Source organism: Eulemur rufifrons, chromosome 16 (assembly GCF_041146395.1).
Source record: "Eulemur rufifrons isolate Redbay chromosome 16, OSU_ERuf_1, whole genome shotgun sequence".
NCBI lineage: Eukaryota > Metazoa > Chordata > Mammalia > Primates > Lemuridae > Eulemur > Eulemur rufifrons.
In genome coordinates this window covers 7,278,454-7,291,355 of record NC_090998.1, presented here as the reverse complement: position 1 = coordinate 7,291,355, position 12,902 = coordinate 7,278,454, and the positions used below count along the sequence as shown (strand labels likewise).

General features: G+C 55.3%; 1 protein-coding gene across 6 annotated transcripts; it reads right to left on the bottom strand.

Annotated features, from left to right (window-relative positions):
* Positions 1–59: 59 nt before the first annotated feature.
* ATN1 (atrophin 1) lies at positions 60–12,044 on the bottom strand. 6 transcript variants are annotated; one of them, XM_069489495.1, is made up of 10 exons: positions 11,563–12,044; positions 7,151–7,344; positions 6,860–6,997; positions 6,604–6,717; positions 3,932–5,943; positions 3,470–3,692; positions 2,391–3,087; positions 1,345–1,488; positions 813–993; positions 60–637 (listed from the first exon to the last, which is right to left on the bottom strand). In XM_069489495.1, exons 2-10 carry the CDS (start codon positions 7,175–7,177, stop codon positions 604–606), a joined length of 3,570 nt encoding a protein of 1,189 aa, XP_069345596.1. In that variant the 5' UTR covers positions 7,178–7,344; positions 11,563–12,044; the 3' UTR covers positions 60–603. The 6 variants fall into 6 exon arrangements, with proteins under 6 accessions (XP_069345596.1, XP_069345592.1, XP_069345595.1 ...); XM_069489491.1 differs by having other exon boundaries at positions 61–637; positions 3,932–5,946; XM_069489494.1 differs by having other exon boundaries at positions 61–637; positions 3,932–5,946; positions 7,151–7,328.
* Between the last annotated feature and the right edge of the window lie 858 nt (positions 12,045–12,902).

The window sequence follows — 12,902 nt, the reverse complement described above, 5'->3', positions numbered from 1 at the left end:
CGGTGGCACAGCTCTCTCTAGGAACCACTGCCCTGAGACACTTCCCCTTGCCCAGCCCGCAAAGAACCAGTCACAGTCATCTTCCTGGGGAGCTGAGGATGTTTTTGTTTCGTTGGTTTTGGTTGGGATGTTTTTTAAAGAGCGTCATATAGATATTTATATATATAAATTATTAATGTGGGGTGGGGCAAGGGGCATACATCGCAGAGGGGCGCGCACACAGGGACTGGGGAGGGGCAGGGGCAGCACAAGATGCTACACAAAACAGCCACATCTAACAGATGAAATAATCACACCAATGGGGTGGGGGAAGGGCGGTGGCCACCTAGGTTTGGGCACAGGGGAGGAGGAAAGCTGGGGGGACAAGGAAGAGGGACCTGGTCCAAGATACTGTGCACTTTCTGTCCCCACCCTTGCCACCTCCCTACTGCTGCACACCATGCGGGCCTTGGCTTTCTGTCTGGCCCTTCCTCCCTCCCTCTGCCCAGTTACAGAGGCCCTGCAACTGAGCAGCACCCTCTCCTGGGCTCTGGGTGGCAGGCTGGGAGGGGGGCCTCCAAGGTCCGGATGCAGGAGCCATGGGTACTCTCTTGATGGCAGATTCTACAGTGGCTTGTCGCTTTCCTTCTTCAGGTGACTAGAGAAATGCACAGCAGAAAGAGACTGAGATCAACCCTGACCTTTTCCCTCTCACAGACAGGGATGGGGGAAGAGGGGCTCCCTCCCGGAGGGGCGTAGTGCCCTGCTGTACCATACCCACAGCCCATCCCAGGATCACTGTGGATATGGTCTACTGGGGCGCCCTGTAGTACCTGTAGTAGTCCTCCTGGGCAGGCAGCGGCACGCTGTGCAGCGGGTGATGGGCATGCAGCCACTGCTGCTGTTCCAGCGCCAAGCGCTGCAGCTCAGCAGACTGTGCGTGCATAGCCTGCAGCTGATGAGCTGCTGACATAGGGGCAGAGAGGGAGGCTGGCAGGTCCCGGTAAGGGGCAGCTGTGAGCAAGAAAGGCAGAGGGCACATGACTAAAGGATACTGAGTACCTGCTCTGGGCCAGGGCATAGTCAGCTGCTTTATAAAAAGAGGAAACGGAGACTAGAAAGTTAAGTAACACAGCCAGTCCTGCAAGTTGCCAGTAGTGGAGTGGAATTAGGATTCAAAACTCTTAGCTGGGCACTAAAACCTGTGCCTCTCTTGGGCAGAGCCTTAGTTCTCCTATGCCCAGTCCCAGCTCCTCTAGGCACCACCTCTTCCCTCCCCAAGCCCACCTAGGCCCATCTCACCACCCATATTCTCTTTTTGCCCTTCTCTCATTAGAGCTTCCCCACCCCAAACTCCATCCTTACCAAAGAGCTGGTGACGAAGAACTTCGTTCTCGTGCAGAGGGTGAGGAAGAAGGGGGTTAGGGAGGGTCCCAGCTGGGTAGGGGATCCGGGTGAGGTGAGACCCTGAGGCCAGGGGGTCGATGAGAGGGTGCACCGAGGCAGAGGCTGGAGGGTAGAGAAGAGGAAGGTGTCACCAGAAGGTAGGTTTAGGGAAAACCATGCATTTGGGTGAAGACATCCAAGCCTGGGAAGAGAGGGACAGTCAAACACAGATCCAAAGTGGAACAAAGATAGAATGGAAGAACTAGAGGCCTGGGAGACAGACAGGCCAAGATACTACTGGAGTAGGGACATGCATGACAGAGGATGGGACATTACTTACAGTTACCAGAAGGGTCTGAGAAGGAAAGAGAGAGGTAGAGTGCTTCGAGGAGATGGAAGAGGACAAAGAAGTTTAGAAAATGAGACAGGATGAGAGAAGTGATTAAGAGGGAGAAAGCACAGAGCCTGGAATGAGCATGACAAAGACTAGGCTGGGCAATGTTCTGGACAATAAGTAATATGGTGGAAGGATAGTAAGTAAAGCTCATTATCACCTGTGACACCCAAAACTGAAGCTACAAGGCCCTTTTTAGGTTACAGATCTAGAGATGGGGCAGATTGAGGTCATGAAACACCTCGAGCTGGGAGGGAAGAAGAGGATGGCAAGAAACAAGAGTTGAATCCAGAGGAACCAGAAAATAGGTCTGTGAAGGGCTTGCGGACCGGGGCTATTTGGGTAGAAAGGTGGTGCTCCTTCACGGGCCCCAGCTTGGGCCTCTATCACAGATAGGATACTAGACTATGGAGAGGGCTGGGTGTGGGGAATGCAGGCTCTGCAGCTAGGCTAGGGCATGAGGAGATGGGCTGGGAAATGTCAGGGAGGCACAGATCAGGACAGCAATCTCAGGAAAGAGGTTCATGCTAGACCAGAGGAGGGAAGCTTTGGCCTGAGGAACAAAAGAGCCCAATCATGCCAGAGGGTGAGGTGGCCCCAAAGAGCCAGGGCAAGGAAGTAGGGGTCTCACCTGCATGGATGGCATCCTGCTGGTGCAAGTGCAGGTGAGAGTGGATATGGGAGTGCTGGTGGTGATGGGGGGTCACATTGAGCATCTGCAGCCGGGCCAGCGGGTCATTGCCAAGGGCTGCCACCCTTTCTGCATGCTGCCTCTCAGCTGCCAGCCGCTCAGCATAGGACATGTCAGGCCTCAGGGCTGGCCCAGCTGCCAACGCTAGACGTTCTCGCTCCAAGGGCCCCAGGCTTGGATGGAAGGGGAAAGGGTGCAGGCCAGGAGGGCCAGGCTGCAGGGCCAGGCCCCCATGGCGGGGGAAAGGATCCAGGCCTGGCCCAGGGACCCCATGTAGGGGTTCCAGCTCACTAGGCTTCACCTCGAAGCCAGGCTTGAGGCGGTCACGGAGGTCTCGTTCACGGGCTTCCCGCTCCCTCTCCCTGGCAGCTGGGTCACTGCTGTACAGGGCCGGGACGTTGTAACCCAGGAGCCCTGGGTCCACTGCCCCCAGGGGCACGTAGAATGGATGGTTGCGATTGCCAGGAGACATGACATGAGGCCGGGCGTATTCACTGAGAGTGCGCAGGGCTGGAGTGTCAGGACCCAGGTAGGGGGGCACTGTAGCCACAGCACTGCCCGGTTCAAATGGAGGGCGATGGGGCACTGGGCCCAGAGATGGGCACTCCACTGGAGCACGGCCCTCCTGAGCCAACTTCTGTGGAGTACAGGGAGAAGTAGAATCAAAGAGACTGTTACGGAAAGAGGTGGTTGGTCCGAAGCTGCCCGTTTGTCTCAGCAGCTAAATGCCAAAATATCTCACCCGTTGGAAGTCTGCCCACCAGGAACTTTCCTGCACACACACCACCCCACCACCACCACCTCCCGGATATTTGCCCTCCCTGAGCATGCCTTCCGCCAACCTAGGAATGCAAGGAGACTGCTCCCGCTGGAATCCTTTTGGGCGCCACTTGCTGGGCTGCAGTGGCTCCTCCTCTCCGGCAGGTGGCGAAGTGACCCCCCCCAACCCCCGAGCCACGCAGCGCAGCGCAAAGGAGGGAGGGAAAGGCGGCGGGTGGCGCATCTCGTGACGCACTCACCACGCTGCGTTCGAGCTCGCGCTCCTTCTCGCGCTCCCGCTCCTTCTCGCGCTCCCGCTCTCGCTCTCGCTCCTTTTCTTCGCGCGCGCGCTGCTCGGCCTCGCGCCGCACCTTCTCCACCAGGTCGGCCCGCTTCTTGGCCAGCTTGGAGCCCTCCAGCGGCACGAAGTACAAGTCGCTGCGCGCGCACGAATTGAAGCCGCGGTCCAGGTGTTTGTTGAACCTGCCGGGCGCGGACGCAGCGCTCGCTCAGCCCCTGCGAGCTGCCCGCGGCGGTCAGGCCCCCAGCAGGCTGGAAGCTGCTGCCCACCTCAAGGGCCGTGAGGGAGTAGCGAGGAAGGAGGAGCGCGTACTTTTTAAAAAACACCACACGAACGCAAGGCCCCATCCGTGCTACTCTCTCTGTCGCCATTTCGTCGACCCCACTTCCAGGCCCACCTGTACCGTACCCTGGCCACTCACCTGGCAGACTGACTGGCGTGGCTGGGCACGTCTACCACCTTGGGAGGGGGTGAGGGGCTGCGGGGTGGGGGCACCGGACTCTCAGGGGTCTCATACTCCTCCGCTGGCTCCTGTTTGATCTGCGTGGCGCTCAGAGGCGGCCCTGAGGCAGGGGCCGCAGGTGGTGGTGGCAGAGAAGATAGGCCCGAGGGCCCCGCAGGTGGCAGGGGCCCCGGTCCCACGGTGGGCGAGCCCGGCTTGAAGGTCCCTGGGCCTGCAGGCGGTGAGGTGCCACGGTAGCCCGGTGGGGTCCCCGTTCGGAAAGAGGGAGGCGACCCCGGCTTGTATCCTGGTGGGGTAGCTGTCTTGTAGGCCCCTGGGGATGGGGCTCTTTTTCCGTATGGTGGGGGCCCAGGTGGAGAGGCTGTTTTGTAGCCTGCTGGCGAGGAAGCCACGGTGGCAATGACAGTGGAAAGTGTGGCTGATGAGGTGGTGACAGTAGGCACCGGTGGGAAGGGGTAGGGCGCCCCTTGGGGGCCCTGGGAAGGGGAGGGGTGTGAACACGGGTAGGACCCTTGAGAGGAGGAAGAGGAAGAGTTGGAAGAGGAAGAGACTGGGGGGCCGTTGGGGCCTGCTTGGCTGTATGACACCTGGCTGTGAGGTGGGGGCAGGTGTGCTGGCCCTGGTGGGTAGGGCCTCAGAGACCCCAGGGAGGGAGACATGGCATAAGGATGTGCGTGGTGCGAGCTACTGCTCTCCAGGGGATGGGGAAATGCTCCAGGTGGAGGGGGCCCAGAGCTTCCATGATGTTGCTGTTGTGGCTGTGGCTGTGGCTGTGGCGGCTGCTGCTGCTGTTGCTGGTGGTGATGGTGATGTGTTGGGGCTGCTGGGTGGGCAGTGGACTGACCCCCAGCAGAAGAAGAGAAGAGGCCTGGGCCTGGGTGGGCATTGCTGTTGGCTAAGAGGCGGCCATAGGGAGGAGGTGGGGGGGGACCCTGGCTCCATACAGCCTGGGATGGGAGAGAAGGCTGAGTATACTTGGGGGGCTGATTGGAGACGGAGAGGCTTGTTGGGGGAGGGAAAGAATGAGGATAACTGGGCAATGCCTGGGAAGCTGGGTACTGGGAGGCAGAGGAAGAGGAAGAACTGGAAGAAGAGGCTGCTGCAGAGCTACTAGTAGAGGACGAATAAGGATACCTCATTGGGGGCGCTGGGGCAGAAGAAGAAGCAGGGGGCAGAGGGTGGGGTGAGGGAGCCAGAGTTGGGCCCTTCTCTTGGCCAGGTGGAAGTCCACCCATACCCTGCCCCATGGCATGGGGAGAGGGCAGATGCCCAGGTAGTGGCTGGGCCCCCAGGCCAGGAGGAGACGCTGATGCATTGTTGAGGGGTCTCAGGGCAGGTGGGGGAGGCAGGTTTGGTGTCACATGGGGGAAGGTTGCTGGTGGTGGAGCAGAAGGTAGGTTCCCACCACCCACTGGAGTGTTAGGCGGCTTTGTTGGGGGAGCACCACCAGCCCCAGAGCTTGATATTGAAATAGGGGTAGTGGGTGGGGGGTGCTGCTTACCCCCACTAGTGGCCCCCACTGATGAGGCAGCCCCAGCCCCCTTGGGACCCATCGTGGGTCCCGACAAAACTCCTCCACCAGCCCCCCCAGGGTAGAGCTGTGGGTGAGGGGGAGGGGCCCCAGGGGGAGCCTGGAACATTCGGGATGTGGGGGGCTCCATGGGAGCATGATATCCAGTGGGTGTCACAGAAGGATGGGGTTCAAAGCCAGGCTCTGGCTGTCGAGGGGTGCTGTCTGGCGGTGGAGGGGAAGGAGGAAAGAGTGGAGGTGGGTGGTAGGGGCGAGCTGGGCCCTGGGACAGGCCAGAAGATGAGTCGGAGTCATTCTCCACACTTCCAGGGCTGTAGATGCTGGGGGACGTGCTTCGGTTGTCCTGGTCAATATCCCTAGGGTCACTGCTGCCATCATCATTGAGGCTCCGCCCATCCAAGCTATCCAGATCCGAGGGAGACTGTGGCCGAGGGAGCTCCTGCTGTAGAAAAGGCAGGACCATTTTTTCCTCTTTTCTTGCGTCCCAAAGATTTGAGACCTCTTGCACAAAATCATCCCCACTTCAAAGCACATCGTTGCACTGTGATGTGAGGAGTGCTCTTGTTCAAGCCCACCTCTCACCTCTGAGGATTTCCCCACGCTCCCCACATCTCAGCAGCTCCCTAGCAGCCAGTCTTGTTTCCTTCCTTGTAAAACCTTATTCCTTCCTCAAGTGTCCATCTCAAGCACCTTCTCCCCATCCACAGCTGACTCCAAAGCCCTGTCTTCTACCATCTCATAGCCATCCTCATCTCATTTACCCCTTTGACTAACCATCCCCAAAACTCTTTGTTCTCAGAAAGACCACTTCTGCATTTTCCTTAAGATTTACTTTTTCCTTCTACTGAGAACAACTTCTTACCCAGAGGCTAGAATCCCCCAACTTTCAGTCCCCTGTGGCCCTTCCTGGTCATCTAGTGGTCTGCCAAAGCCCTGAAGATCTGTCTGACATATTATAGATAGGACTACTCTAATAAGCACTTAGGATCTGCCTTTACTTTTATATTCTGGGAGAGATCGAGGTAGGAATAGTGAGCAAAAACAAGTTTGGGGAAAGAATGGTGAGAAAACGGGTCAGATGGCTTCAAGGGTCTCCCACCTCAGTTTTGGTCTTTTTCGGTGCATTGGTCTCCTCACTTTCACTCTCTGAGATCTCCTCGCTCCGGCCCTGCTTGTTGACCTTTGGGGTAGAGGCTTCCTCTACTCGGGCCTTCTGTCAGAGAGAAAGAAAATTCCTGTCTTCTTCCTCTCAAGCTCCACTGTTAGCCTCTGCCAGACAGGAAGTTCCCCCAACAACACACACACCCTAAGCCCAAGTGCAGGGCATCCTGTGGGAGGACCTGAGGACAGAATACCTTGGCTGTCTGCCTGGACTTCTCAGCTTTGCCATCACTGCTGGACGTGCTGACCCCTCCAGGGGAGGCCCGGCCCCTCGATCTCAGTTCTTCCCGGGGCCCAGGGGCCTCTTTCTTCCGTCCACTCCTCATTGACATCTGAGAGAGAAGGGGCGCGGCAGGTAATGCTTTTTACATTGCACTCACCTTCATGAGGCACATCATTTCTACTCTTCCTCTGTAGGCCCTTCTTCCTAGCTTGCCTGCCCGTGCCTCTGATCTTTCATGTCTCTCATTTTAGCTGTTACTCACTGAATCTTTATTCTGTCGTGTCTTCATTCTTCAGGCTGTGGAGACCCCATTCTCCTCTGCCTGGGCAGCTGAATACAGAAACTTCTCTGCTCCACCCCAAGTTCCCCACAGCTATGGCCTGGGAAGCAGGAAGGAGGATCTCCAAGTTTCCAGTGTAGGCACCTGGAACTTGCAGGATCTGTTTTCAGTGAAGCCTGTTAGAAAGAAACCGTCAGTCTCCAACTTGGAAAACAAAGTCAGAAGGGGGTACTATTGTGCTTGTCAGAGGGCTGAGCCTTTGGGCCAAGGGGTACAGATACCCCAAGACATTGCTGGCTTACCCCATGTGCTGCCTCAGCTATCTAAAAGTGAGACACATTCTGCTCACAGTATAATCTCTTTCATCTCTGGAGAGGCCAAAAAAATTCTAATATAACTATGAGCCCCAATCCAAGAGATCACATTATTTTACCTTTCATAATCTCTAAAGGATATTTATGTACACATGAATTCCACAAAGCCTTACAAAGGAACATAAAGAAATGAAATTAAAGTATTAATTTATTGAGTACCTCCTTTGTCAAGCCCTCTGCATACATGATTTCATTTAATATTTATACCTAACCCTGAAAGGAAGGCATTCTTAGTATTATCCTCATGATATAGGTGAGGGAACTGAGGCTCAAAGATTGTGACTGTGACTTGCCCAACCTCAAACAGTGAAGAACCAGTATCAAGCCCACGTCTCTGACTTCAAAGCCCATGCTCTGTCTTCTATACTTTGCTCTACTCCCCTCAGAAGTTGGTGGGGAGAATTCTCAGAAAGCCTAGATCAGTCACACAGATATGAAAAGAATCTTTTTTCACATAAGAGTAGGTAGAAGAAGAATGTCTCATTCCACAATAAAGGAACACAGCCCCACCAATCCCAAGACCAAACCTAGGTAACCCCAAATTGTAGAACTTCATTTTTGAGAGCCTCACAAAGACCCTTTCTTTAGTGATTGAGTGCCCTAAGGCTAGAGGAAAAGTCAGGGTTTTCACATTAGTAAGTAAAGACTTAAAATAGCAGTTAAGCACACAATACAGATTTACAAAATTTTAAGCCTGTCCTTCCACTTGGCATAGACAGTGATACATACCTCTTCATAATATATATTCATCTATATGTCTCTACATATAAATAATATATATCCATCCATATCAATAGATAGGTATCTACGTATCTATATCTCTATAGCCCGCTATTTTCATTTGTACTTGTTTATATTTCTAAGTGTCAAGTCTCTCCATGTAAGACCTTCTGAGAGCAAAAATAGTATTTTCTTACTGTTTTCTTCCTTTCTGTATCCTCCACTGATGTCATGTATATATGGGTGTTCTTTTCTTGTTAGTGACCTTTAAGCCCACTAACTTCAGTAGGTCATCCTTCTTGAATTAAGTGTTGGTGGGAAAAGACTAACCTTACCCACCCACTCTATTTAGGAAGCCTGCTAGTGAAATGGCATTACTACATTTTATAGCATATTTTTCCCAAGGAATAATTACTTCTCACCTTCTCTGAACCATACTGATGCAGGCAGTAAGAGGTGGGTCTAACCTTTCCAGGAAACTTAACAATTTACTTAGAATCACAATATAGCTAGGGCAGAGCCCCAGGTCCTCCGAACTTCCAACTCGTGTTCTGTTCAGTAGACTAGTCATTTTTTTCAATTACAGCTATTTTGCCCCTTTTTGAGTTGTGTAGATTGGTTTTAAAATACTATCAATCAAAAAATCCAAAGAACAAAACCCAAATAACAAAAGGAGAAAACAATCTTATAAGCACAACAAAGATGACTATTTGTGACTGGTGTATCCTTGCTGGCCCTCCTAGAGCAGGGTGCCCATCTCTTCTTCCCATCACAGAACCTGTTCACCAAGTCAGTCAAAGCTAGGAGATCCGAAAGGTCAGAGAAACACAGGAATGTACCTGAAGAACAGAGCAATCATAGTGTCCCCTTCTTACTTTTTTAATCAGCTGAAATCTGATAAAATTAGCAATGAGTAGCTTTGAAGGAGAAAAGCAGTCATAAAAAGCAGGTAATCCTGGAGATAAGGAGTGGCGGGGGAGGGTAGGGGTTGGGGTTGAACTGTACATACTTTTCTGAACCTAGGCCATGTTTTAGCACCAACTAGCTGAGCTATCTCCACCCTGCCCTAGCAGGCAGTCACCATAGCTAATATTTATAGAGCACCTACTATGTATCTGGCAACACATTAAGCACATTCACCTTCATTACCTTACTGCAAAAAGAAAATGATTAAAACTAGACTGGGGAAGTAGAAATGTGAGAAATAGGAAAACAGCCCCTAAGTAAGAACAGGAAAAGAAATCAAGAGAGAAACATGGGAAGGATTTCAGAAGGAATACAATGGCATTACAGGGTGTCTGGGAAGGGCCTGCAGGGTGAATTTCAGGATCATTGGCCCAGCCCCCATCATCTTTCTGGACCTGCTGACTAACAAACCAGTCCAAAGTGACTCCTAGATAACAATGCAGCCCAGACCAGCAGATAACAATGCACCGGCCTAAGCCTTCTTAGAATCCAGGGCTGTCAGAGGGGCCTCAAAGATCATCTCATCTATAACCCCTTCACCTTACAAAGAAGCCAAGGCTCAAAGAAAAAGAAGAGACTTGCCCAAGGTCACATAGGCAAAGTCAGGACTAGACCCAGGTCTCTAGGCTGCCATTCCAGAGTTTTCCACTGCACAAGGCTGTTTCACAGCCCTCTCCCCTGAGCCACCCTCACCTAGGATGGGCCTGGAGAGCCCAGCTATTCCTACAAGGTCAGGGAAGAAGGTCAAAGGTTAGTTGAGGGAAGGGGTCACCATGGAGACTGTCTGGGAAAGAGAAAAAGGGATACTTGGGAAATGAGATTCAAAGAGGAATTCAAGTTTAAGAAAATGGAAGAATATTAGTGCAAAGAAGCAAAAAGACTACTGCGTACAAAAAAATAAAAATTAGGGAGGTAGAGGCCAGAACCAACAGCCAAAACGTATAATATAACAGGAGCATTTTCACCCTCCCACCATGCCTTGGTGGAGTGACTTGGAGAAACACCTATGACCTGCAAGGAACGTATCCACTTGTTCCAACAGACTGCTGGATGAAAGAGGTGCACCCCCTGGGGAAACTCCTATCCACCAGGAGCACCAGAAACATCCTCCAGAATCCAGCCAAGAATCCCAAGGACATAGGCACAGGCTGAGGTCCAACATTCTGAAGTCCCATCTATTGGATATCCCACTGGATCACTGCCATGGCAACCAAATAGCACAACATGCCCCTCAAGGGACCATCCCAGGGGTCTATCTGGCAGCTTCCCCCTCCAAGGCAACTCCTACCCTCCTACAGCAGCCTCAGGGAAGGGAACTTAAGGGTACCTACCCCAGTAGAAATAAGCCCATGCACAAAGGGAAATCTTTGAGCTCAAAGAGTAATGAAGGCCTCCCTATAGAGATCACAGCCATAGAAGGGCAACAGATGCTCTGGGGATTTGAGGGTGGAGGTCTCAACTTGTTAGGAGTGCCTGTAAGATTGCCCAATTCTCTCCTCTTTTCCATCCTCCCAGAAACCCTTTCTTTCTAAACTCTCCCTTCAGTGTTCCTGTCTTCCTCATTAGCTTTAAGAGGACCCACACTACTGGGCCCCAATGCCCCTCTCCAAGAAGTAACTACGTCTGGGATTGGGAAAACAGGGTCAGGGGTGACGTGGAGTAGGGGAAAGGAAATTGAGTCACAAAGACATGTCCTTCCCACTTCCACGCTGGAAAATCTCCGGCTCTTCTCAAAGACGGACCTCTCCTTGCCCCTCTCTTTCTGAGCCTCCCTTTCCCCAGCTTCAATTCCCCTCCTCATCAGCTACAATCCCCTTTACACCTACCACACCCCTTTCCCACTTCCCGTCTATTCCTACCACCCCCAAACCCCGGTTCTGGAACCCCGGTTCTGGGCCTTTGGGGTTTTTCCTGGAGCCTTCATGCCCCGCCTCGCTGCCATCTCCCCCATCCATTCTGTCTTCGCCCCGAACCCCCCTCACAGCATCCCCGGTTTTTCCAACCCTCCACCTTGGTGTTCCTCCTCTCTTGGTCCGCGGGTACTGGCTACCTTCTAGCCCCACAGCCCTCCTCCTGAGACCCTCCCCTCTCCCCACCTTCCCGAACCTCCCGAAGCCCCGGCTCCCATCCCTCCTCGGGCGGGCCCCACCCCCTGAGCCCCCAGCCTCCCGCCAGGCAGTGCCCGCAGTGGGGGGACCGGATTGGGAAAATAACAAATGGAGGCGGCGGCGGCGGGAGGGGGAACTGGGAGGGGTGGGGGTGGGGAGCCGTAGGCCGGAACCCGGGCGGGCCAGAACCTCGGCGGGCTCGGGCCCGGGCGGCAGCAGATCTTACCTGGTTGTAGCTCGGGACGGCTGGCTGGCTCCGAGCGGGATTCCGGGCTCCGGCGCCTCCGGGGGGCGGCGGCAGCAGCTCCCCCGCCCCCCTCTCCTCTTCCTGGCTTCAGTCGCCGCCGCGACGGCGGCGGCGGCGGCCCCGACCCCCCCGGAGGGTGGCCCCCATCCCCCCTTTTCCCCCACCTGGCCCGGATCTCCCGCCGGCCCCCGGAGCAAATCTCGATCCCCGCTCTCGCTCTACCCCCTCTCCTCCCTCCCCAGGCCCGCCGCCTCCCCCCGGCCGCCCGGAATGCTCCGGGCCGCACCGCCCGCCCCCGCTGCGCCGCTCGCCCCCGCGGCCCCGCCGGCCCTCGGCGCAGCTCTGACCCGCCGCCGCCCGCGCCCGCCTCGCGCAGCCGGCACTCGCGCGATCCCAGGCCCCCTCGGCGGCCTCGCCCGCGGCCCCCGCCCCTTCCCGGGCGGTCGTCTCCCTCGCCCCCTCCCCGCCCCTCCCGCGGCGGTCCCTCCGAAATGGGTCCCGGCCCGAGGCCCCGGCCCGGCGCCGGGCTGCGGACAGGCTGGGCGGCGCGTCCGGCGACTCGCACAGGAAAGCGGACGGCGAAGGGAGGGAGCTTGGGAGAGGGGGATGGGAGAAGGGAGGAAGAGGGAGAAGGAGGGAGCGCGGAGGAACGGAGGAGAGAGGGGCCAGGAGGGAGACGCGAGGGAGGGAGCGCGAGGCAAGCTGCGAGGGGGGAGAGAGGGGGATCCGGAGAGGGGAGGCGCTGTGCGAGTTGGCCGCGGCCGAGGCTGAGGGGGCCCGGGCGCGCGCGCGGGGAGGGGTTCGCCCTGGCGGAATGTGGGGAGCCCGCGGGCCTGGCGCGGGAGAGGGCTGAGTGGGAGGGGCTGTGGGTTGTGAGGACAGGTATGGGGGAGGCTGGAGAAGTTTGGGGGCGACGGTTTGTGGCAGAGGTGAGATAGGAGGAGTTTGGGGGATACCGGGGCAGAGCCTGGGATAATGGGGTTAGATTGAAAAGATGGAGCTGCATGGGGGCTTTGGGGGCAATGAGGTGTGTGGTGAGGAGAGGAGAGAGAAGCTTGGGGTGAGGGGTCTCTGTCAGACATGAAGTGGGCGGGGTTTGGGGGACTGTTAGAATGGGATGGGAGTTTGGGGTTTCATAAGGAAGGGTAAAAATTGAAAAGATGAAGACATAAAAGACAGTGGGGTTTCTGGAAGGGATTAAAGAGTTTCGGGGTGATTGGTGTTGGGAAAAAGTCAAAAATATAAGAATTGGGGGTGATGAAGGAGAGCTGGAGAGAGTCCATAGGAGGTGTCAATGAGAGAGAAAGGAGAGTATATGG